This window comes from Catharus ustulatus, chromosome 6, assembly GCF_009819885.2.
Source record: "Catharus ustulatus isolate bCatUst1 chromosome 6, bCatUst1.pri.v2, whole genome shotgun sequence".
NCBI lineage: Eukaryota > Metazoa > Chordata > Aves > Passeriformes > Turdidae > Catharus > Catharus ustulatus.
The window spans coordinates 37,452,132-37,478,467 of NC_046226.1; the positions used below are offsets into that span (position 1 = coordinate 37,452,132).

The 26,336-nt window shown below is 40.3% G+C and overlaps 1 protein-coding gene across 1 annotated transcript; it reads left to right on the top strand.

Annotated features, from left to right (window-relative positions):
• The first annotated feature begins 2,730 nt into the window (after positions 1 to 2,730).
• Positions 2,731 to 26,106, top strand: PLA2G4F (phospholipase A2 group IVF). The gene is made up of 20 exons (XM_033061501.1): positions 2,731 to 2,917; positions 7,245 to 7,317; positions 8,604 to 8,740; positions 10,013 to 10,141; positions 11,499 to 11,539; positions 12,122 to 12,164; positions 13,310 to 13,376; positions 13,672 to 13,841; positions 15,505 to 15,618; positions 16,102 to 16,139; positions 17,001 to 17,136; positions 17,833 to 17,969; positions 19,050 to 19,272; positions 19,804 to 19,918; positions 21,079 to 21,216; positions 21,662 to 21,769; positions 22,632 to 22,829; positions 23,162 to 23,328; positions 24,355 to 24,541; positions 25,155 to 26,106. Exons 1-20 carry the CDS (start codon positions 2,807 to 2,809, stop codon positions 25,382 to 25,384), a joined length of 2,562 nt encoding a protein of 853 aa, XP_032917392.1. The 5' UTR covers positions 2,731 to 2,806; the 3' UTR covers positions 25,385 to 26,106.
• Positions 26,107 to 26,336: the final 230 nt, after the last annotated feature.

A 26,336-nucleotide genomic window follows, 5' to 3' on the forward strand; every position in this document is an offset into this window, starting at 1 on the left:
AGTCTGGTCTTGGAAGCTGAATACAGATCCTCAGTTTTTCCATTCTGTAGCCATGGGAAGCACCAGCACAGAGGAAGTCTTTTGTCTCCATGTTCACAGAATTGTGGAATGGGTCAGGTTGGGAGGATCCACCGTGGGTCATTCAGTGTAGACTCCCTTCTCAAGCAGGGGCCTCTCCAGCAGGTCACCCCCTGTGCTGGTGCCTGGGGTTATTCCTGTGCAGGTGCAGGACCTTGCATTTGCCTTTGTTGGATTTCAGACAGTTCTTCCCTGCCCATCTCTCCAGTCTGCTGAGGTCCTTCTGAAGGGCTGCACAGCCCTCTGGGGTATCAGCCACTCCCAGCTTTGTGCCATCAGTGAACTTGCTGAGGAGGGATCTGCTCCTTCATCCAAGTCACTGATGAATAAATTGAAAAACTAAGTGTATTGGTGTTTCTGGAGAAAACTAAAAAAACCTCCAACAAACACAAGTCTTATCATTGATTGCATCCTTTCACATTTTTGTCTCTTCTAGTTATATACTGCATCTCAGTTCTCCTCTTATGCTGCTAATGGGACCAAAAGGGGTCCCTTGTGATATCTAAACACATGTAAAATAACATATAATAATGTTGGTGATTTAATGCTTTCTGACAAAAAAATGCCAAAACTGCAATGTAGATATAGATCTACCTTTACCCCTGTGGGCATGCTAATCCAAGCAGAAGTAAAATTGCCAGGTGGGAGGTTTTCTTTGCCTCATCTTTTGATGTCATTGTCCTTGCTTGTTTTCTTAGTCTGCTGGGAAATAGCAAAGCCAAGTAGTTTAGCTTTGGATATTAAGTCTGCTGACAACTGTGTCTGTAAATGGCTGAAACTGTGCTGAGGCTCTTAATGGGTGATCTGTTGTTCACTCTGAAGCAGTTCTTAAGCATATTTTCTAAAGTTTTCAGTTTTTCTTGGGAGATTCAGGAGGAATTCTGTAAACATGACATCCTTGTGCTGAGTGAGATTTCATTGGAAGAGGAGAGTGTCAGAAGGCAGGTAAGCCAAATTTATATGCAATTGGGCATTCAAGACAAAATGAAAGGTTTATATACTGCCTGTAATAAACTAGAATAAGGTGATTTCTCCATGCTACTGTACTGTGAGGCCACCTCAATTTTCCTGTAATTAATAGTCAAACAGTATTAGAATAAATGTAAAAAAAGAGCACACTTATGGTTCTACAGTCTGTTTGAAGATAAATAAAACCTAATATGATAGTCATAGAATAGTTTGGATTGAAAGGAACCCTGAGGATATTCTGGCTTCAACCCCCCAAAGCCCCAACCTGACATTGAACACTTGTAGGATTGAGGCATCTGCAATTGCTCTAGACAACCTGTTCCAGTGCCTCGCCATCTTCTAAGTTAAGAGTTTTTTCTAACATCTAATCTAAATCTACTCTCTTTAAAACCATTCCCCCTTGTCGTATCACTATCTGGTGGTGTAAAAAGTCACTCTTCCTCTTCAAAAGCCCACTTTAAATACTGGAAGGCTGCTGTAAGTTCTCCCTGGAGCCCCTTCTCTTATGCAGTCTAAATAGCCTCAGCTCTCTCAGCCTTTCTTCATAGGAGGGGTGCTGCAGTCCTTTGCTGGCAGTGCAGTGGTGAGTAGAAAAGCAAAGAAACAGCTTTTTCAGCCCAGGGTCTGCTGTGCCATTTAGTACGAGGGCTTTACAGCAGTTGCTGCCAGTTTCACAATGGCATTATATTTGCTTTTTGCTTGCGTGTTGACTCTTCATTCTGTGGATTCACCACCTAGTGCTGACTTGTTTGTATTTGAAATGCCAGTGCTTATGCTTTTGTTAATTTTCTTGAATTCTACTCTGGTGACTGACACTAATGACAGGAAGTGATTAATGAATGGGACCTTGCTGAGAATGTGACACATTCTCATGCTTGCATGGAGCTAATGACATGCTGCATTACTGGCTTTCACACATTTTTTGCCACTTGAATTGTTGTAACACTTAAGTTTGGTCTGCAATTCCAGTTTATAAATTTCAGCTCGTTGATAAAAAGCTCCAGCAAGACAACTGTCAGCAGCTGCTAATAAGCTAATTGCTTTTAGCAAACTATTTCCTTCACTACTTCATTATTTTTAAAGTGTGATAGACCCTTAAAAAAATCTGTCCTGTCTCGTACAGTTTTTTTAGAACCTTTGGTGGAAGAATTAAGACTGTATAATATGGAAATGAGGAAAAGGGGAGACCTGCAGGCTGCTCAGAGAGGGAAGATGTGATGGGGAATTGCTTTTCCCTGAGGTATCCTGTGGCAAACCAGGCTGTGGTGTCTGCTCTGGCCTCCCTGAACTGCTCTGAGCAGCTACTGATTTTGTGTTACTTCAGGCTTGTAAGGTGGGAATTTTTTTATTTTAAAATGCTGGCAGGTTGGGCTGAAGCTCTGAAAAGGATTTTAAATGGCCATAGCTGGTACATATCAGGATGCTGTATCTCTCAAAGAAAATCTGGATTGTGGATTTAGATGTGGTGGCTGGATCACAAAGTGGTGCGTCCTCCTGCCCAGGGCGTCCCTGTTTGGTGCTTCTTTGCTGCCCGTATCTTGTAGCAATATTGGAAAAACCTGCCAGCGAGGTTTGGAGCCGGCTTGTTTGGCAAGTGCGGGCCACACCTCCGCTTGTCCCAGCGGGAGCACAGCCCGGACCTGCGCCAGGCTTCGGATGGGCCCGGGGCGGGGAGCGCTTGGCGGCCGGGCGTGAGGGGCTCTCCTCCGTCTGTGGGACTCCCTGTCGGATTTTCCGCGGCCAGCAGAACGGCTTTCCCATGTTCCATGAGGTGCTGCGGGGCCCCTTCCCAGCCAGAGCGCTGCCTTTGGTGGCAGCGGTGCTTTTCCAGAGGAAGGAGAGGAAGGACGCGGGTTTCCCTCGGTGCCGGGTAAGGCTCTGAGATGGCGCTCTCGGCTCGCGGCCTGGGGAGCGGCTGCTGCGGCACCTGCGGAGAGCCTGCCCCGCACTGCCGCGCCAGTTTGAAAGTTTGTTGTTATCCAGACTTTTCTCTTAATCGTCGCGTTCATGGAGATTTCAGGCTTTTATTAAATTTAGAGTCTACCTGAGGAAATCCAGAGCTGGTCTGTGCTTCCTTAGGTTTTGAGTGGCAGAATTGAGCTGATGCCAAGCTCTTTTTTAGGGGGGGAGAGTCCAGAACACTGCAGTTTTCATCAGTAGAGACAAAATCATGCTCATGTGTTTTCTTGCAAAATAACCTTGACTACACTTGCCTTCTGTTCTGCTTTCTGTCTTATCCTACAGGGATTAATGATCTCAAGTAGACAAAGACTAACGATAGCTTCAGCTCCCGTTCGTAAGGCAGAGCAACCACAGCAGATAAAGTGGTTTTGACCTCTTTGTCCTTTAACTGGAGTGAAATAATTTCATTGTATAAGATGGTCAGGCTAATAACCTCAATTTTGCATTAAGCTAGATGCTTGTGAAGGAGATTTTGGCTGGAGATTTGATCTATAAGCTGATCACCTTTGATGTATCCTATCACGCCGACTCCTCAATATACAACTTAAAGTTGAGGTGACCATTAATTGTCACAAGACAACTTGCTGCTTGTACAACTTTCTTTACTTGTGCTTGACGTGTGATGAAACTAAACTTGTTGACTTTAATATTGTTGTTTAGTACTTAGGAGATCAAGTTAGAAGGGGCTCGTGTTAGCACTGAATATATTTTCCCTTAGGCGCTTGCTATTTAAATTAGAAAAAACCAACATAACAAAATTTTGCTGGCTGTAGGAAGAGATATTTGTATTGACTAATTGATAGCAATTGAGCAAGGGGTGGGGCAGCAGATCACCCTTTTGGCTTTGTAGGTAAATTTAGCGTGATCAGACTGCTTTAATTTTCCAGAATTTGGCCTTAGATTCACTTCTGAGGGCAAACAATAATAAACTGAGAGTGAGCCCAACACACTGCTGTTGTGTTGCTGAGCTGCTGGCACTGCTCGTGTCCTGGCTCGCTGTAAATCCTGCCTGCCAGGCCATGGTTTCTAGGGCTGGGTCTGTAAGTCTCCTTTCACAGCTGCAGATGTGTGCTCTTGGGGGAGAAGGGACAGTGCAAGGGGTGCCCAGGAAAGCCAGGGGTTTGCTCTGGGCTTTAAAAGCAAACTTGGGACACTTTGTCCACAAGGAAGGAAGGGAATGATGTACTGCAGTGTTTCTTTGGGAGCAGGAACAAGATGGGGAGAAAGTGCCCCATTGGTAAACCAAACATTTCTTTGAGCTACCTAATTTTCCCAATAGCTGTGAGCAAAATATGTCAGAAATTGTGTTTCTATTTGCTGTGATGTCATTTTTGTAATGAATCTGGCAGGCTTATGGTGAGCCCTCCACATGCACTGAGACCTGTGGAGTGGGTCCCACACTTACAGGATCATGGACTATATGAAAGTAAGGACTGCTGGGTCCTGTAACTGGGATGATTTGTTTTACTGTCACTTCCTGCTGCATCAGCATCCTCAGTTTAGGTGAAAGGTACAGACAGTTGTTCGCAAAGTGTGTGAAAATTCAGCCTTGTACCCTCATTTTAGGATGTAAAGAGGGTTTTTTAAATTTTTTGCTTCAGATGCACTCCTGAGTTCTGGAAAAGCAGTGATTCTGAAAAATCATTAAAATGCAAAACAGAAGTTAGCTGCTTGTGTCAGTCACATACATTGGTGTGCTGTCATGTATAGTGGTAGAGGCAGAGCTGTCAGTGGTGTTTGTTCCCCATTTCCCATATGGATTTCTTGCCTGCCTTTTTCCCTGATCATTCAGATATGCACTATCTGATACTCCCATGCTTCATGACTCTGCCAGCTCACCTGGCAGCATGCTATGACCTTGCTGTGCCCTTGCTAAAAGGTAAGCACAAAAAGCATGTGAGGAGGTTCTGGCCAGAACAAGCACAGAGCACCATGAAGACAGCCTATCCTCCTTTCATTGCCCACCATCTGTCCAAAATGTACTTACATGCTCAAAAGAATGTCTTTTCCAAAGGTCTCTCTGCCTGTACCACTACACAATGAAAGTTGAGTTATATGCTCTTAAATTATGATCTGGGTGTGGAAAATGTATCCTCAGCTGTGTAATGGCTGGCTGTAAATCAAAGACCTTTGGAAAAGACATTCTTTTGAGCATGTAAGTACATTTTGGACAGATGGTGGGCAATGAAAGAAGGATAGGCTGTCTTTATGGTGCTCTGTACTTGTTCTGATAATGTCTGATTTCCAGGCAACAACCATGCTATGTGAGTGAAGATTGCTTGCACAGCCATGGGGGTGTGATTATGTAGTTTCACGTCTCAACAAACAGAAGAGTTGCAGGAAATTTAGGAAGTTTGTGAGAATAATGTATGCAATCTTGAATTTCTCTCTGTAATCTATTCCCCAACTTGATGAAATAGAAAGGTGCTCAATCTTTGCCTGAGAAACTAGGTCCAGGGATTAAATAAAAGAAAGGTGATTAGGAAAGGTTTAAAGAACAAAGAAACTAGCATCTGAAGGGTGGAAGTCATGGTGAAATTCACTGTGAAGGTGTGTCTTGTACGCAGAAACAAAGGAATGAGTATCTTCAACATGTCATTTGTTTAAATAAACGTCTTTAAGATTACTTACAGTATAACTGGAGTTTATTTGCACAAATTTAATTTAGTACCTGCATGTGAGAAATCTTAACACGTAGGTTTTGCTCTTTGCTTGTTGCTCAGGATGGATGGTTCCTGCTTAATACAAAAATGTTCTGTACACTGTTTATGGCTTGGTTTTACTGTGTTGTTGAAACCCTGTTATGCAAAAGCTGGTAAGTATCTCCAAGAGAGGAAAAATAAAGAAAAAACTCTCCAAGCATGTGACTGCTTAACAAACATAGTATAATTCCATTTGTCAGATAAGGAACGTGTAAGAAGAGTTCAGAGTTCACAGGTTTCTGTGAGATCCCAGTCAGTGATATTGTAGGCCCTACATTTTAATGTAGTATTTAAAGAATCATAGAATTAAAGAATGGTTTGAGTTGGAAGGGACTTTGAAGGTGATCTTTTTCCAGCCTCCCTGTCACAGGCAGGGACACCTTTCACTAGACCATGTTTCTCAAAGCTCCTGCCTGGCCTCGAACACTTACAGGAATGGGGCACTCACAGCTTCTCTGGGCAGCCTCTTCCAGTGCCTCATTTGTCAATCTGCAGTATTTTGTTGTAAGTGAAGATCCTGTTGAATTTAATTGTAACTGAATACTTAGCATATGTAAAATTGAACTCTGATCTCAAGCCAGCCATGTTGAAAATTGTAAATATGAAGTAATGGCCATTTGTGAAAATGTGATTTAAGAAAAGGAAGAGTTCTCCTAGGATTGTGGATTTCATCAGGATTTCATAAATGAGGAAGAATCCCATTCTGTTCCTGAGCCTTACACAATTATTTCTGTGCAGTCTCTGTACTAAATCACCTCAAGCTTTTCTTGTCTCCTGCCCTTCCCCCACTTCTCCTTCATGGCATTCTGGGACCTAGTCAGACTTTTTTTTTTCCCACTTCACATCCTGGCATTTCGATAGTAATATTACTTTCCTAAAATAGTATCCCAGAAGCTTTCAAGAGTAAGGATTGCGTTTTTATCTGTGCTGGTAAAGTGATGTGCGTATTTAGGATACTGATACCGGTTAATGGTCCAGAATGAAAATTAAGTTTTGTCTTTTCTAACTCAAACTGCCATTAAGTGTTTTGGCAAACAGGTGTTTTGGTTTTTTGTTCTTATTGTAAACAGCGTGTGCCTTTTGTCTTTTGACCCAGCTGTTAAGATTCTTGCCATGTCTGCTTTTGCTCAAACATTCATGTGCCCTTGGCTGGTACTCTTAAACTAAGCTGTCTTGAATGTAAGTGTTAGAGCAGCTTTAGCATCTGTGTCTCCCTCAGCAACAATGTACTAAAACAGCAATGCAAAAGTGATCTATAATTAGAGGAATCCTAAATAAGGGACTTATTTTCTGAAGTCCATGAGGACTAAGACATAGCTCACTGCATTACCAAAAGGGAGTTGAGTTTCCTTCTAGGCTGATCTAGTCATCCTACAGAACACTGAAAGTGCTGTGTGAATTCCCAGACTGATTCATTTAATAGCTTATTTTGGGCTCCCTGGTTCTGATCCATTTCTTTGGTCTAATACCAGTGTGGTTAGAGAACAAGAATTGCAATTGAGCTAAATGCTGAGCTTGTTTCTCTCTTTTCAGTGGGAAAAGCACCCTTACTACAACCTAACAGTAAAAGTCCTCCGAGCCAGAAACATCAAGGGTACAGATGTGTGTAAGTATTAACTCAAGGCGTTATGAAAACATGCTGGTTCCTTGGTGCATACCTCTAGCACAGAGAGGATTGTTAAGGGAGCCTGTTATCTCCACATATTACATTGCCTTTATGCCTCAAAAAAAGCTTCTCATGTAAAGCATTAGATGTATAATGTAAAGTATATTATATGTATTTTAGAGCTTAATGTGAGGCCAGTCTGCAGAGTAAGCAGCTGCAGCTGTTCTTACTTTGCAGAACATGTAAGTCCTGGTAATGTTTTACTTCCCCGCCCCTTTACCTGTTCCACTGTGGCCCATTCTGTATTCCTTTCTCTGGATTCAGCTTTCTGGTTATGGCAAGTCTCACCCTTGCTCCTGCTGAACAGTCTTCCTGAATGTGCAAGCAGAAATCTTTAACTCTAGCATTCAAATATGTATTTCCTCAGCGGTAGTATTGCTTTGTTTCATGTACCTGCTATTTGTTTGTCATTGCAAACTTTAAAGGAAGATAAACTGCTTTTTATCAGTTCCTGCGTTTGATAGCATGGTATATATTCCCTTCGATTTACGCACCTGTATAAAGATCTCAGGGCTGTTCGTGGCACTTGGATCTTTTAAATTAATTTATTTTAAATTATTTCAGGTTAAATTGAGTAAGTCTGCCTTAAGTGTATATCTGGCATCCAGCAGTGAACTACTTGGAATGCCAAATAGCTATTCAGGGAACAGAAAAGCCTCCTGAGATGCTGAGGGCTAGAATCATATTAGGAAGAGTTCTTTTCTATGGCCTGTCTATTCAGCTGAAGTGAAGAATGGTCCCTATATTTACATTGTTGAAGGGGCCCTAAATAGAAGAAAGAAGGACTCTGAGACAATAATTTCTTTTCAGGGAATGGAAACAGGCAGCCCAGCTCCTGGCCAGACTGAACAAGGGTATAGCAGTGGTGGATGTTGTCTCCTTGGACTTCAGTAGGCTTAGGCTCAGTGATGCCCAGTGATAAGACAAGAGGCAGTAGGCCTGGTGTCAGCAGTAATCTTTTACAAAAGTTGATCTTCCTAGTTTTAAATACTAGCCTTTTTTATTAAGGGCTTTATGATTTTGATGAACCATAAAAAAGAAATATAAACACCTAATATTCAATTTGCTTCTATTTAAAGCCTTCATTAAAGGCTTTTGCTTTAGAAGTCCAGCCTTAAATTTGCACTTTTCTTTGATGAAATGAGACCTAGAAAATGAGGAGCTCGTGGGAAAGGATATGTTTGAATAAAGGTTTTCTGATGGTTGTCTCTCACTCTCTGCTGTAGTGTCCAAGGCAGACTGCTATGTGGCACTGAAGCTGCCCACTGCATCTCCCAGCGTCTCTCGAACTCAGGTTGTTGACAACTCTGAGAACCCAGAATGGAATGAAACTTTCCAGTATCGAATCCATGGTGCTGTCAAGGTAAGGACACTGTGTGGGGCGTGTTGGACTTCTTGTTTTTGTACTGGCTTGCTTTTGGTACTCCATTCAAATCCAAGGGGTCTTTATTGCTCTCAAAACTAGTGTTGTTTGTAAGGTGTCAGTTGTCTTCAGTATTGTGCATGTTCAGTGATACAAACTGCTGGGGCTAACTGCTCTCTCATGTAGATTGCAGCTAGAATTTTCCATCAACATCCTTGTGAAGCATCTCAGGAGAGGGAAATTATAGCACTACCTTATGGAGTTCAGGGAAGTTCCTTGGTTAAGCAAGTTTCTATTTGATGTTTGCTGCTTCTTTCACAGAAACTAAATTTCTACTCACTGCCACATAGTTCATTCAGTCAAATTTTACCATCAGTTCCAGTGATTGAGAAAAACAAATTCAAACTCTTGGATAGAGACTGTACCTCTACTACTACACTACTGTCTGTGTAGGGCCTAACACAGTATTTGACAAGGTCTTCAGATTGTCAGCATTCATTCTCAAAGCAGACACTAATAGCAGGGGGAAGGAAATTGTGCTTTAAAAGATAATTTTTAATGGGGCACTATTGCTGTGAATAACATCCCAGGCTTTGGAGTAAGGTGTCTATTAGCAAGAAACTGTCCCAGTCACTGGAGTACATTTCCACAGTGGTTGGTGACAAGTGGGGAATGGTAATTGACTTGACTGGTAAGAAAATTGAAAGCTAAGCTTTAGAGTGTGGGATCTTTTTCTTTCCCTCCAGGCTCATGAGACCTCAGCCTGGGTACTGCTGGAGATTGCCAGCAAAATTTTAAGTTCAGTCTTGTCTCCTTGAGAACTAGTTGCTGCAAGTATTGTTTGGGTTCCGTCTGTCTTCATTGTGTCTCTTTCAGTTTCTCTTGCATTTACCATCTCTGAGACAGTGCTGAGCAGAAAGTGATTGGTCCCTATATCATCCTGGACTCAATCATCATGAAGGAGTGGAAATTGCTATTGCTTCCTTAGGCAAATCTGTGCTTGGAGCTGGTAGAGAGTACTGCCACATGAGTTCACCTGGGGCCTCCCTCTAGTTGGGAAGCTCAGAAAATACTTTAGCTAAATGGTGTCAACTAGGAGAATTTTTTGCTTATCTATGCTGTAAGCCCTGCTGAAAATACCGAGTTTTCCTTAGGACTGGGAAAGGGGAAGGGTGTTGATTAACGCACAAAGTGTCTGTTGTATAAAGCTACCCAGGTTTGTCAGTGTTACTGCCCCTTCATCTTAGGCTGTTTGCTTCTGTTTGCTTTTAGAACATTCTGGAGCTGACCCTTTATGATAAGGATGTCCTTGTCAGCGATGAGCTCGCCTCTGTTGTCTTTGATGTGGGGGGCATGGGGCTGGGCCAGCCCCTGCTGAGCACCTTCAGGCTGATCTCCGAGGTGAGCCCCTGGTCAGCTGGGAGGGCTGCAGCTCATCTGCACACATCTGGCAGTGCCTGCTTTGTCTGTATGGGAGAAGCCAGAAGGGAAAAATGAATCAACTGGTGCTGACAGCACATACGGTTTTACTGTCAACTGAAATGTTTCTGAGTTCTCTAGTAACTCTGTGTGCTTTCCACAGTCTTTGGGATGCTCCAGCTAAATAAAATTTGGGATTACTGCTGCCCTTCAGGAATGTTGAAAACATCTTTAAACAGAATTAGTTTTTCATGAGACTTAGAGGAACATAAACTGGTTTTAAAATGAAAGGCATTTGCAGTCAGTAATCATTGTGGGGACTGTCTTACGTAGTTTGGCATCATCAGTTTGCAAAAAAACATTGCTGCAAAGGTTACCTCTGTATCTAATAAGTCAGAAGCATAAAATGTTCAGTACATTTACCCTCTGCTTCATGTGGATGATATTGGTGACCAGCTGCTCTCAAGCCCTGCTCACCTGTTTATGGACTTACAAGACAGCCTGTTTTATGTGGGTAAAAGCCACAACACCAGAATGATCTATTTTGTAATGCCACAAACACATTGCTGCAATAGGTCTGGGTTAGAGGTGAACTAATGATGTGTTTTCTTGAGAAACTGAACTTCAGTATTATTGGTGTGGTCAGAAGCAGACTAACTGGTGTGCAGTTCACAGGGAGGTGTTGGGCAGTGCCACAGGCGCTCCAAATAATTCATGATCATGGCAAGAGGCTTAGTAATTCTGTTGTTCCCACTAGCTCTATCCATTTGCTGAATGCCTAAGTCATCTTGATCTGTAGTTAAGAGAGTGGAAATTTCAACTTTAGCAAAAAAAGTTACCCAAATCAGCTTCTACTTTGTTATTTTAAAAGCTGTGTTAGATCTGCATTTACTGCATTCTATGGGAGGAGAAAAGACTGGCTGGAGCAAAGTCTGTAGAGGATGAAGACAGCAAGGAGCTAAGAGTGCAAGCTGCTGAAATAAGAAATGGGATGAAACCCAAAGCCTCATGTAGAAGCTGTTTGCAGAGATGATGTTGCAGTGGTTCTTGAGCCAGAGGAGGTTCCTTTCTCTCATTAGCAGAGTAATGGATCTGAGAGACAACTCTCACTTCTGTGCACTTGTGTCTTCAAATGTAGATGTGTGTCATATAGGACATGTCCAGGAAAAGAGGAATATTTAAAGACTAAAGGCTATGTTTAACCATTTCAAAATTTAACTGGAGCTTTTATAAAAGGAACAAACCTGGTTATTTGAGAAAAGCTTACTGTCTTGGGAAATTGTCTCCTAATTATGTATTCAGGATCAAGGTCACCAATATCCAACTTTTATTTTCAAAGGCTAATGGAGAACTGGATGTGGAGTTTTTCTTGGAGAAATGGTGAGTCTTACCTGAAGAACTGAGTGAACTTGTGCTCTGCAGATACGATGTCAGTTGCTTTTTCTGTGTGGGGGTTGTCTTGCTCATAAAAAGGATAACACTTTATAGTTCTCTGTGGTGATTGACTTGGTTCACTAATGGCTGACCAAAATTATCCTTAATACTCTAGTCACCAAAATTTTTGGGGTACCAGAAAAGAAATAAAATTTTGCTGGACTTCATGGGAAGCGAACACTTTATGGGTTAGTTATGCAGGAGTGGAAAGTTTTCGGTTAACCTTGCGAAACTACACCAATGTATACTGCATTTATCGGATACTCTAAGTTCACCTTTTCTCTAGGTTATCAAAATAACTGAGATGGGGAGATCTTACAGCACATGCCTATATTGGCAGAAAAATTTTTTTCTTGAATTTTTCCAAACCCCCATTATTTTGTGAAGGAAATATACTTGGTGTTTTCCTGGATCTCCCACACTGAGGACCTTTTCACCCCACTGCTTATTCAGCTAATTGGTTTATAAAGTAGGATGAAGCAAAATTAACATCAGTCACCACTTAAAATAAATCCCTTGCTTTCACAGCTCAGATGCTCCTACAGAAGTATTGACTAATGGAGTCCTTGTGGTGAGTACATGGAAGCCAGAATCATGTGTGTTGTGATTTACTCCTGAAGGTGAGTTTTTAGTAGCAAGAAAAGGATTGTTGAGTGTTACAGTCCGACTTCCAGATAACTCCTACTCTCTCCCAGATCTGCCTCTCTTTTTCAATTTGTTGCAGTAAAAATCTTCTTCAGTTTTTAAACTTGATGCCAGCTTACAGAAAGCTGCAGTTTTTTCTTTTGAGGCGTTTGTTTGTTTGTTTTTTCCCTTAGGGTTGCTATAACAATTGTAAAAAATGTCTTCAGGAGGCAGGTGAATCCTGAAGATTGTACTGTGTTTTCTAGACTAGATGCTGTCCAGGAAGAGTCCCTCTTCTTGTTTTAACACCTATTATTTCTAAGCTTTCATCAATGCTTATGAAGTAGGGGATCACTCCCTATTCTTTTGGTTTAACCAAGCTAAGAAAATCAGTGAGTTTACATGAAAAATAAGTGTTACTTACCTCTTTTCCTCCTTTAAAGAAAAGGGACTGGAGTCACATTTTTTGTACCGAGATAAGGATAATGGTTGAAATGTGGACTTTTAACTTTTTCTCCCCTGAGAAATAGGTGGCATTTAACAGCATAGTTCTGAAAACTGTTTCATAGGAAGTGTTCCAGTTTTCCTTAGCAAGTCAGTCTTAATTCAAGCAATGGATTAGTTTCTTATCTTTAAGGGCAATTGGGTCAAAATCAATCTCTCATCTGCTGTCCTAGAGAGTAAGCTGATGGCTGAATGTTGTGAGAGACTAAGTTTCATGAGGCTATAGACAAGCTGGGACAGAAATTTATGAAGTGCTTGCTTGGATCTGATCAGGTTCTGAACAGGTATTCACATACTTTTGAAAAAAGGTAAAATCCCAGAAAGCTCCAGGTGTTTATAACTTGTAACTGTGAAGTACTGGTTGTGAAAAGCCCCAGTTCCTGGAATAGGTTTTTATTTTGAAACTAGAGAGAATAATCCTGTCATACTGAAACAAAACTTGCTTTTTATTTGAAATAACCAAATGATGCCTAATTTTTTTTGACAGTTTGCAACTGTAAACCTACAACCAATATAGTAGGTGAATTAAACTTCAGCAAAGAAGTGAACTAAAAATTTTATGACCAGAGTTGTTTTTGTTTTTCACAGGTTCATCCTTGCTTGCGTCTGCAAGGCACTGTCAACAAAGAGGAAAATACAAAAGAGAAGCAGCAAGGTAGGGCTACCTGGAGAATTTAAGTCAGAACTGCTCTTCAATGTGTTTGTTCCTTGAGAGAGAGAAGAGATTTGATTCTGTGTCTATACAGTGCATTTTAATTTACTGACTACAAAATTGAATTTCAAAGTCAATTTTGCTTTTATTTTCAGTTATTAATAATACTGGGTATTTTCTACTGGGTACCACACAATAGAGTTGTTACTTGTGTTTTCGTGGTCTCAGCTACACTTAATAAGTACTTGATTTTCAATAAATGGTCCCTGTGATCCGAACAACTTTTTCTAATGCACAGGATGCTGTGAGGTCAAGGTGTCTGTCCCAGGGGCATATCAAAAGCAGTTGTCTATTCCTTGGACCCCAGACAATGAGAAGGATTATGGAACTTCATTTGTCTTTCATGTGGATAAAGAAATGCGTCCAGAATTGCAAGTGGAGTTGGAGCAAACCATGTCTGTCCTACAGGTTAGCATCCATCCTGATGCCACAAAGCTTATAGAGAACTAAGTTTGTCTCTATTGATGTTTTTTACCTACTACCTATTTATTTATTTATTTATTTATTTTTTTAAATGTTGGGCTGTCCGTTGGATCTTTGACATTGTGTGAGGAGGTGAAATTACCTTAAGAGTTTACGCTCTCTGAAGATTTAACCTCTGTTCAAACTCAGGGATTCAGGAAATGTTACTCTGCATATGCTTTCTACATGTCTACGTCTTTACTTTCACCTTTTAAGATACTGTTTTCTATTAGAAACTTGTAGAGTTGCCACTTGCAGAGGTTTATTTAGCTTTGTCTTTTACTTCGCAGTTTCTCCAGATGCGCATGTAGTGACCGAATATTCATTCTCCAAAAATGAGAGGAAGGAAACTCTTTATTTTATGATGTTTTTTATCCCAACAAGCAATTGGGTAGCATGATTGCAAATGGTGATCTTGACTACTGTAGAGGCAGCTGTGGAGAAGATGATACAAAAGATTATGGAAGAACAGCTTTACCAGGGGGGTTCCTTAGGCAGCAAACATGAGCTGAAGAGAGAGACCTGGGCTTGAGTGGTCAAAAACTCGGAGCCAGGCAAGCAAAAACACTCTAGAGGACAGCTATGGAGATTGCTCCAGGTGGTAAACCTCAGCCAAACACCTCTGGTAGCTAGCAGAACATAATCCTTCAACAAGTGGCGCAGACCACAGAAGTCTTCAGTCTGACCTTTTCTCTCTTATCAGATGTAGGAGAGTGCCAGGAACATTGCGGTATTGCTTACCCTGTACCTTAATGCATATTATTTGCCCCTGTTAGGAGGAGGGCAGTGAGCTTAGAGGGACAGTGGACTCAGGACAGGAGTTATTGGTCAGAAGACGTGTGTGAAGTCTGTGGATAGTTCCTGGTCTGACTTCAGTTCTTGGTGTGAGAAGGCTGCAGCCTGGTTTTTCTCTAAGGTGCAGTCTCCCCCTGAGGACTGAGCCCTGTGGTTGGTGTGTGGGCTGCAGCCCTCCTGGGGGCTCTGTAGGCTTGTGGGACCCTCTGATATGAGGGGCTTTTAATATGCCTCTTTACATTCAGGAATCTGCACACAGCTCTGTGTTAAGAGATCTTGCCATTTGCTACATGGCAGAAAACTCAACTATTTCCTGGCAAGATTTAATTTGCTCTGCTTTTGAGGTTTTTTCAAATTAAATGCTGCCACATGTCCCTAAGATGATTATCTTATATCTTATTTTGGGGTTTTTTAATGTATGTCTAATGCTGCTGCCTCTTGCTTGGGAGAGTGAATACAAATTTTTGAGTTTTCTGACACATGCCAGAACACAACTATTTGTGGGGGAAATTTTGTACTTGAAGATTTTTTAATTGTGGCACACAGGTGTATTAAAAAAAACCCCTCAATAACAACAAACAGAACCTCCCTAAAACTAAACCAACAACAACAACAAAGAAACTATTTGAATGAAAGAAATACCCCAGCAAAGACCTGTCAAGCAGAAAGCAGGATGCCCTCAAAAAGCCTCGGACTTCTGGTAAATATTTAGCTATAGTGATATTAAGAATCGTTTTCTGTTTCAACGTATGAAAGTCATATATTTAAAAAATTTTTTTCTGCAAATCTCGAACAAGATTTTGTTTTTTATTAGGATGGTGTGAACCCTGATATTGAAAAGCATACTACAGTTCTGGGATTGGGGACTGTCCCAATTAATTCCCTTCCTATTGGAGAAAAAGTTGATAGGATCATTTCTTTGGGAGAGGTAATGTCAATATTTTGCTCTTGCTTTAATGTGCATGAGATAACCTTTTCCTCCATTGCCTCTGGGTGTTTGGAAAGTTAGGCAACACGTGGTTCTCAGGAGTGCTGTTTTCTTGGATGTCTAGAATGAAGTAATGAGATTACTCAATGCAGTTTTTCCAAATATATTTTCATGGTTGGGTCTTGCAAAATTATGAAGGAAGGAAAAAAAAAAATCTGAACGAAGAAAATCTTTTCAGGATGTGAAAAATGTCAGAGGAGAGAAAAACAAGACAAGAGGAGAAGAAATAATTTGTTTCACACTGGCCTCTGAGTGTGTTTTTGCTTTGTGCAGAGACTGATAAAAATGTCTGAAATAGGTGCAAGGAAAGGTGTTCCAGTGATGTTTTGTGGGTGAGGAGCTGTTCTGGATAGTAAATTATGTCTTTGTAGTTCCACTTGTGTAATTGCTATTAATTTCAAGATGTGTTCTCTCTTTTCGCAGGGAAAAAGTTTGGATATGAGTTTGAAAACTGAAGAGAGGTGAGTGGGAGCCCCAAAGTCCTTTGAAAATCAGGAAAGGCCTTTATTCTCTGTTCACTCCATTGATTTCTTGGGATAAATTAAAGAAAAATATATTTGATATTTTAAAAATAATTTTCTGAAGGCTATGACTCTTCACTTTGCAGATACTTTCTATTGGACTGGTGTCAGTCCTGCTGACATCTGTACAAATTTTGTGTTCCTAATATTTAAATTTAAAATAGCTGTTGGTGTAAGTATTAAGTAGTTTTGTCAGGCACAGGTGCTTCCCAGTATATGTGCTGTGATGTACTGAGAGATAGGAAAGGACATCTCTGTGTGTGAAAAACTTGAACTATAAAATAGGTGAAGGGTGCAAGAAAGGAGTAAAAAGGAAAAAGAATAACAAAACCAAGAAGTTGGCTTGTAAGCTGGTGAAGTCATTTGGTATCCAGTCATCAACTGAAGATCCTACTCCTCTTTTACAAACTCATAACAAGTTATTTGTATTCAGTTGCTTCCTTCTGCCTCTTGAGTTCAGAATCTTCTGTTTTAAAATCCCTCTTCCCCTTTCATGTTTATACAGTGATGTCAGTTGCTTCTGCTGCAATCTTCTTCACCTACTAAGAATATTTTCTTCCTTTGTGGAATTCGTAAAGCTTCATCTGAGTACTGTTTGTCAGAAGCTTTGAATGTAAACATTAAAGGAGAAATGCAGTATGAAGAATTTAATTTTTAATCCCAAAAGGTGTTGTACAAAATAGTAAAATTTCACCTCATCCAGTTCAGATCTGCACCTGGATTTTTCACAGAAATTGCTTTTCCATACTGATTACAAATCTCCCAAAATTTCGAGGTTTTTTTTCTTAATTTCTGTTTCAGCCCTTGGGATCTTGATATACGTCTGGGTTTTGATCTCTGTAAAGAGGAGAGAGAATTTTTGAACAAAAGGAAGAAAGTAGTTTCTGAGGCACTGAGGAAGACTCTTTGCTTAAAAGACTCCCCTCCAAAAGATGAGGTATTGAGCACAGTCCTGTGGTGAGATTGGTAAAATCCTTCAGGCTTGATTGATTATTAGTCAATGTAGGAATCCTTGGTTGTAACATGGTTTGCATTCACTATGATGTGAGACACGTCTCTGGTACATATCAGTGCCAAATTCTAAATGTTGTTATATTTCTTAAATTTTAAGGGGGTGTGTGTGTGAGAAATTTTGAAATTTCAGAATGTGTGTAGTTTACTGGAACTCTTATATCTTGGGCTTTGGGCTTGGAATTGCAATGGAAAATTTTGTTTCAGAATGTTTAAAATGAAACTCGCACCACAGGAATAGATTCTCAATTGTTTATTTGAGGAAACTTACATCTACATATCCTAATACCGTGCTCAGTGGTATTTGGCTGCTGTTCCAAGAATAATTGCCTCTTATGTGTGTATTATGTGAAGGTAAATGTGTGGTAATATGTGTAACAGTTTCAGTAAGTGACTCTCCCTAAGATGACCATGCTATGCTTTATAGCAAGCAATATATTTCAATTACACACTAGAGAAAGAAGTTCAGCTTGAAATCAAACCCAAAATTGCTTGTAATGTAGCTAGAAATGAAAGTTTATATCTCTATTTTTTATTCAAATGAGACTGAAATGGGATTAGCTGTGTAGTTTGTTGGCAGTCAGAAACCTGTGTTTGTGACTCCTGAGTTTGCTGTCTGCAGGTTCCAGTCATAGCAGTGCTGGGCTCTGGAGGTGGGATGAGAGCACTGACATCCTTCTATGGCAGCCTTGCTGGGCTGCAGCAGCTGGGCCTTCTGGATGCTGCAATATACCTCTGTGGGATTTCTGGCTCTACTTGGTAAGCTACCTGCAGTTTGGATTCACAAAATTAGAGGTGAAATGGTAGTGCTGATGCAGAATAAGACCAGAATTACATTTACTGTCTGCCTACAGATGGCACAAATCAAATATTTTACCAGTTTTCACCTGTGAGTTCTATTGGGGATCTTGAAGAGTCTAAGAGATCCAGTATCATGTCGTACAGCTACTGTGATTATGAATCTGCTGCTTGTGCAAGTCTGACAGTTGAATATTAGAATGTATTATATGGTTAAAACTGCTGTGTAGTACCTCAGATCACTGACTTAGAAACCTTCCTCATTCCCCTGCTCTTGCCAAGAAGATAACTGAGGTGATGCAAGTCACTGGAAACATGTTCCTGCAGACCACTATGTCATCACCTTCCAGAATGGCATAGAGGCTGAAGAGAGGCATAGCACTGTCCTTCGTGCCCTTTCAGGGTCTGGAGCAATGTGCTGAAATACTAGACGTGGCTAGAATGTTTCAATTGCTCAGTTCTTGGAGTTTGTGATGAAGTCATCCCTTGTTTTTGTGAAACAAAACTGCTTTCATAGAGGAATTGTGCAATCTGACAGTGTAATCCTTCCAGGCTTTGTGTGTTAAATTAACTCCTCTGTACGTAGTTCTCCTGCCCCTTTTGATTCAAAGACACTTCCCAAACAAATGTGGGCATCTGTGTGTAGGGATAGTCAATGGTCCAAACTAGCTTCTCCTTTAGTCAGACCCGTCTTCTGGTGAAGGCCCTGGCCCCTATTGCTGCACACTGCACCCTTACCATCTGCCAGCATGTCATGGCTGTTTTGTTTTGGGGTTAACATATGTTTATGAACTGGTTCATGGGTGCTGGCATAGGACACTTGGAACATCTTTGGAAGGCAGGCTAGCAATCAGGATGAAGATGTCCTGTAGGTGTCAGGGTTGTCAGCACCATTTAGAGTTCATAGATCTTTTATTTCTGGATTCTTCACTCTTCTTTTAGCTAGACTTCTCAAGTGCTGCAGCACTAATTATTACTAGCTAAAATTACTGTTTACATGAGGGTCTTTATTATTGATAACATTAATAGAAGCATTTTCAGGTGTTTATCAACACTGTATCAAGACCCTGACTGGTCACAGAAAGACCTTCAGGATGCAATCAGAAGAGCCCAGAGTACTGTGTCCAGCAGCAAAGCAGGGGCATTTTCCCCAGAACAACTGAAATACTATTTCCAGGAACTGAATGCCATGGAGATCACTGGACGGAAGGTTTCCTTTACAGATTTGTGGGGCCTTATTGTGGAATATTTCCTACAAGAGAAGGTAAAAATTCATGTCTGGATGTGTACTGCTGTGTCTTTCAAGTGGGAGCTCTACCAACCCATGTATTTAGAATCAAGGAACCAAATACTCTCCACCTTTGTACAGGCAGTGCTATAGAATAAACACAGTATCTTCTTTAGTAAAGAATTTCTAGTTCATATGGATCAGTGTTACAGAAAAATTCAGTGTTTATTTGGAATGACTGTTATTAAAAGAATAGCTTTTATACTGGGCAGGTAAGCCTGACAGAATGATGTTGATTTTGCAGAATGGAGTTACTGTGCAGTATTTTCTATGTAATTGAGATTGAAAATCAGATAGCTAATTTATTAATAACATTAGACATCCTAAATGTACAACTGCAGAAATATCTTGGTCAAATCTGACCACATACTTGGACAGTAGAGATGAAAAGGGGCTTGGAATTAGTAGTGTTGATCAGAAATGCTAAGCAACAGCTACCAATTATCAAATTATGGGTACAGAATTTACCTGACTGAAGCGGGCTCCTCCTTCCTTGCTTGTGACCAGGAAGATTCATCAAAGCTGTCTGATCAGCAGGAAGCAGTGAAATGGGCCCAGAACCCTTATCCTATCTATGCAGCTGTCAATGTGAGACCCAATATGAGCAGTGGTGACTTTGCAGGTATGACCATGGAAATTTATTTTTGTTTGCTAAAGTCCATAAATTTATTTTATCTATCCAGTTGCTTGGGTAGTGATCAGCTAGTAACAGGAAATATGGCTCAAGCAGCAGTTGGTAGTGCAAGAGGCAGTAGAAAACTGATTGACAAAATCCTGATAGCAAATGCCTTCATTGTGGCTAAAATGGAGAAATGAGATTCATAACTGTTGACCACTCCACATAGTTTGCTAGAAACTGCCTGACATTTTCAGGAGCTGAGAAGGTTCCTATCATACACGTCTCTGTCCAAATCAAAGAATTAGAGTCCTTGATGATAAGGAAACCACTTTCTTCTATAGTCTCAGATAAAAAAAATATGTGTAGGATTCACATAAAATGATGGATTGGCCACTTTTTAATTGGCATAATCAAAATTGTGTGTTTTAGTAGCCTGATTTGTTACAGTAAAAATATGAAGATCAGTCCTTCATTTAAACTCAAAATATGATGCAACAAGCGGGGATAGATGAGTGAGAGAGGAACACAAATGCTTGTGTCCATCTGTGTACCACTAGGGGACTTGTTTGTTTTATTCTGGAGGAGTGTGTGTGTGGCACTAAAATCAATTTGATCCAACCTGCCAGAGTTCAAGAACCATTTGGATAATGCCTGCCAGATGCATGCTGTGTTTTTTCAGGTTGATCTGTGAAGGCCCAGGATGGCCTTTCTTTTTCAACTCTTTGTGGAAATCTTTCAAGCATGAGGAGGCACTTTGATAAGCAGACAATGAAGTCTGATGCAGTGGGTCAATTGAGTTTTCAAGCCAGTACTGTAGTAGTTTCTGGGACATGGTTTGTGGTGCAAAGAAAAGCTGAGAAAAATAATGTAGCTTCCATTTTGGATGGAAAAGGGAGCCATCAAAATGGTTTAAAGTAAAATAGGCAGGTTATTTCGGTAGTATCAAAGTCAGGATGGAGCAAGATGGGATGAAAGCCTTCACAAGAGTTTTTGTTAATCATATGTACATAGAAACTGGAGAAGAGGGGCAGAGAAATCCATAGTGGTTGTGAGAAGTTGGGGGGAGAGTGTCTTGTGTCTCCCCTGCGTGAACAGATACAAGATAAATATTTTCACTCATATTTGCTTTGAGATGAGTAAATATCCTGTTGGCTTGCTCTTAGAATGGTGTGAGTTCACCCCCTATGAAGTTGGATTTCGCAAATATGGAGCTTTTGTTAGAACAGAGAACTTTGACAGCGAGTTCTTCATGGGACGGCTTGTCCAGAAACATCCAGAGCCCAGGATTTGTTTTCTACAAGGTATGATCTTGATGGAAAGGAACTTTGCTGCTTTGGGGACTTGTGAACTCCTGTCCATGCCTTTTTTTCCTTCCAGAAGAACCTGAAGAAGTGAAATAAGTCAAATGTTTCTTCAGGGCTCTGTGTTCATAGTTGGTTCATAGTGTTGCAGTCTGATGTCTGAGTCTGCAAGATGACTCAATTATAGCTGCCTGTCAAAAATGTCTACTGTCAGTCTTCCTGTTTTCTTACTGTCGTTTCCATGCTTTTCTCCTGGAGAATTTTCTGCATTATACTGTAACACTGTAATCTGTCACATGATGAATGCCAAAGTTTTAAGTCAAAGTGTTAGTGGTAGGAATCAAGTGACAGCCCTCTGCCATGAAAAAAAGCAGGTGAATTATAGGCCTTTTGATTACACTGTGGAAAACCTTGAGTGCTAAATTCTTCCGCATTTCCCCTGCAGGAATGTGGGGCAGTGCCTTTGCTGCAAGCTTGGATGATATCTGCCTGAAGGTGGTTGGTATAGGACTGAGCTTTCTAGATTCTTTCAAAGATGTTATCAAAGTTGTAGGTAAGAACATACATAAAAATATTTGTATTTTTCAAAAGATTGCTGATTCTGTAGTGATCACAAATAATATGAGGCAAAAGTGTGCTGTATGTAGTTTTCAAGATTAGCCCAAAGGATAGATTGGGGCAGATCTCTCTTGTGTGTTATTCCCTATTCAATCTTAAAGTGAAGACATAGTACACTTCCTCTTCTTTAAAAAAGAAATTGTATCTGACTTCAACTATAAACTTGGGCTAGTTCTGGGAGCTGTCTTAAGCACATATTAAAGTGAAGGCATCATAATCCTGAGAAAGAGAATAGAAGCTGGATTGCTAAGCAGGAGATGGAAAAGGAGGCTTTCAGTTTCCCCTGTGGTCTGCTTTTTGTAGTACTGGATAAGCTGGTTGTATGCTTATACATTGATCTCCATTTGTTCATTACAGTGAAAAGTAAGTGTTTTAGAGGCTGGAATTTGTTCTCATGCATAATTATGGCCTTATGTAGTAACTAGTGGAAGAAGAGATTTTTTTTTTTTTGCCTTTCCAGCCCTAGTTTCCCCAGTACACCCCACCTTTTTTGTTTTGTGTAGTTGTAAATGCTACTATGTGTGGTTGACACAAGTGGCTGTCACTTGGTAACAAGGGTTTCTTTGTGTGGGTTTGAAACTAATGTGAGCAATGCTTTATGAATAATGCTGTTTCCATTAAACAGGGCTTGTAAATCACCCAGTTATGGAATATGCATCTCATTTAAATTTCATTACAATACCCTTATGAGAGAGCAAATTTAGCCTTAAGACAACTGTTTAAATATTGTAGGAAAAGGCTGAAATGTTGGAGCTGGCATTTTGTGTGTGTTGTGCATCCTTCTGTGACTTTTGCAGATGACTGCCGGAGATTCCATTTCCAAGAAGACCCAGCACGACTGAAGACTCGCCTGGTTACGCCTGGGGGCCCCTTGTTACAGATCTTTCAGGATTTCTTCAAGTCCCGGGTCACATGTGGAGAAACCTTCAACTTCATGAAGGGATTGTACCTTCATAAAGATTATGTTAACATCAAGAAATTTGTGACTTGGAGAGGTAAAGGAGTTTTTGTGTATCTGGCTATCACAAAATATTAACCACTATATAATACCCCAATGTCACGGAACATCAGTGAGCTTGACTTTGTTCTGCTGAAACCAGGGAGTATATCCCTTCTTACACCGTAACAAAAATTTTGATCCACTGTATTTGTTCTGTCATATAAAACAAGCTCAGCAGCAGACTTTATAGGTCTGTCTCAGTTGGAGGTGCATGTTGGAATGTCCATTTTCTTCTTATAATACTAATATGAGCTTTGTTTATTTCTTCTGCCCAGACGTGTGTAATGAATCAATATAGTTACTTGTGTTACTTGGAGTGTCTTACAGGTACTGACGTGGATGCCTTTCCCAACCAGCTGACTCCCATGGAAGAGAGCTTGTATTTGGTGGATGGTGGCTTTTCTATCAACTCTCCTTTTCCTTTGGTACTTGAGCCAGAGAGAGATGTGGATGTTATCTTGTCATTCAATTTTTCCTGGGAAGCTCCATTTGAGGTGAGAGATGTAGCTGAGCATTATTACATGAACATAAAAGCAGAGAATCATACTCGGTGGCAGCAGATCAGTTGAAGCTGGATACAAACACTAATGGACAAATGAATGAAAAGAAATCCTTATGTCTTTCATGGAATCACAGAGTGGTTTGGGTTGAAAGAGACCTTAAGGATCATCTCATTTCAACCCTCCTGCCAATCATGGGTTGGTTCTGCCTCTACCTTCCACTAGACCAGTTTGCTTAAAGCGCTATCCACCCTGGCCTTGAACACTTCCAGGGATGGGGAGCCCACAACTTCTCTGCTAGTGTCTCACCACCTTCACAGTGAAGAATTTCTTCCAATACCTAATCTAAACATACCTTCTGTTTCCCTGTTGTCCTATCACTACATGCCCTTGTGAAAAGTCACTTTCCAGCTCCTGTAAGCCTCCTTTAGCACTGGAAGGCATTGTAAGGTGTCCACGGTGCCTTCTCTTCTCCAGACTGAACAGCCCCACCTCTCTTGCCTGTCTTCCCATGAAAAGACATTTCAAACATTATTTTGGTATGCTTTTTCCTGTGAAGGTCATGAGAAAATACAAAGTTGGCACCTGTAAGTGGATTGAAAAATTTTCAGAAGCCTAAACAGATTAAGTAAAATAAGGTTATTTGTTTGGCCCATAAGATTATTGTTATTTAGATAGGTGCTTCTAAAGAAAGAGTGTCTGTTGGTGATTTTCTTCATGCAAACAGGTTATTTTCTGTACATGTGTTCATTATGAAGTGTAGAAAAGTCAAGGTGAATAGATTTAGAGTAGGAAAGCACTAAAAATTTCAGTTGCGATCTGTTGATGTTCGTTGTGGTTCTGCTCCTCATTCTTCTATATTACCACCCAGAGAAATTGTTTCTGCTGATTGGAAGCTGAGTTTGCAACTTGCTTTAATTTTTTTAAATGAAAGTCTCTTTCCTTTTGAAAATTGTAGTTAGATGATCTTAGAGGTGTTGCTGGTGTTCTATTGCAATTACCTTTTTTCTCTTGTAACAGGTTTTAGAGCTGACTCAGAAATACTGTGAGGAACGGGAAATTCCTTTTCCAAAAATCAAATTTAGTGATGAAGATGAAAAGAACCCAAAAGAGTGTTACATGTTTGTGGATGATAATAATCCAAAGGCTCCAATTGTACTCCATTTCCCACTGGTGAATGACACCTTCCAGAAATACAAAGCTCCAGGTAAGCAAGCTGCATCTTAATAGCACTCTTCTAACAATTCTTTGGGTGTACTGATGGGGAAAATTCAGTGAGGTCGATCTTCCTCTTTTCATTCTTCTTAATATTACTCTGTAATTGTTAAATTGTTATTTACATTTAAAATGTAGTTAACTGCAGAATCAGTTTCCACTAGTTTTTTGAAGGGCAGGATGAGAGAAGAGGCTCAGAACCCCCCTTCCCCCACAAAAGTGTTTGTAGTAAACTACTTTAATGTTAGTCTTTTAAGACTGGTTTGTCTTTCATTTTAGTGTAGAGCAGCACTTCTAGGGAGAATTGAGCTTTATATTCCTTATTTTGAGCATAATAATCAAAGATGAACTCAACAATTTATCACAATAAAAATGTATTTTAGTATTGTATTTTGGAGCCTAGTGGAAATAGAAAGGGTAATAATACTTTTCCCCTTCAGCTTCCAAATATATTGGAAGGAGCTGATACCTCCCTTGGGGAAAAAGTTAAATTTCAACAGAATTATCTTTGATATCCTCCTAGCAGAATTCAACTAAAAATGATTCTATCACAGCAGAGGGTTTTTTGTGATTTTTTTCTTTTGTTTTGGTCTTTCTTACTGCAGGAGTTGAACGTGAGTCAGAAGAAGAGAAATCCTTTGGTGACTTTATCATTGAGTCAAAAGATTCCCCTTACCGCACACTGAACTTCACCTTTGAGCCATATGATTTCAGCAGGTTAGTGGAAGTGAATCGCTACAATGTTCTGAACAACAAGGACACTCTCCTCAAAACCCTGAACTTGGCTCTGCAAAGGAGGAAGTTGAAGAAAGTCATCAGTGAATCAAACACATGAGCAGTTTTAAAGGCTGAGGATACAGAGAGGCTGCAGTGTACAAAAACCATGAGGTTCAAGACAGAATACTGAAAGTGAATAGCTGGAAAATGTCTTCTGGGGGAGTAGTACACCTAACACTGAAAACTCATTCCAGGTTATGTGCTCTGATGAAATCTCAGGGGATGTACAGTACAACATGGATGTTGCTTCCTCTCATGGGGAAGAGTGAGGAATTACCTAGCTCAGTGTCTCAAATCACAGTGGCTAATTCCAGATAATTTGGGAGGCCTATCCAAACCATTCAAGCATCTGGAGAATAATCTTCCAGACTCTGAGTGATGCACATCTTTTAATAAAAAGTGTGTTGATGTTTGAAGAAACAGATTTCCATCTGTACTTCTATCTCTTGCTTTTGGACCTCCCTTCATGAACTTTTACAATTTACATCATCTTAAAAAGAGCTCCGGAGATAAAAACTACACACAGAGAGGAAATGTCTCCTTTTGTTTCAGTTTGCTGCTGGTTGGTGCCCATGTACTTTCAAGACTAAACAGTCATTACCTGCTTCCCATTTTGCCATTCATGGCTTCAGTTTTCTTCTTGCTCTTCTCAAGGATTTTGATGTCTTTTAGTCTCTCAGAAATTCTATACAGAGTATTTTATTTTGGTAAACCATTTTTTTTCAAGGAAATAAATGTTTTTTTATATTTAACAATAAAAAAAACATTGTGGGATTTTGTTACTGCTTCCTACAGTTTGATCATCAAGAGATGATGAAACTATGATGAAAATGCTGTAAGTCTCAGCTCTCTCTTTCTGTGTAAGAGGAAGGAAGGCTCCTTTGAAGAGTTTGAATTAGATATTTTATCCTTACACTTTTGTTGAAGGAAGTTTTGTGTCTATGTATTTTGGAAACATGAATAGTCAAGGTAGGCACACCTTATGAATGTGAATTAATAAAATGCTGTGC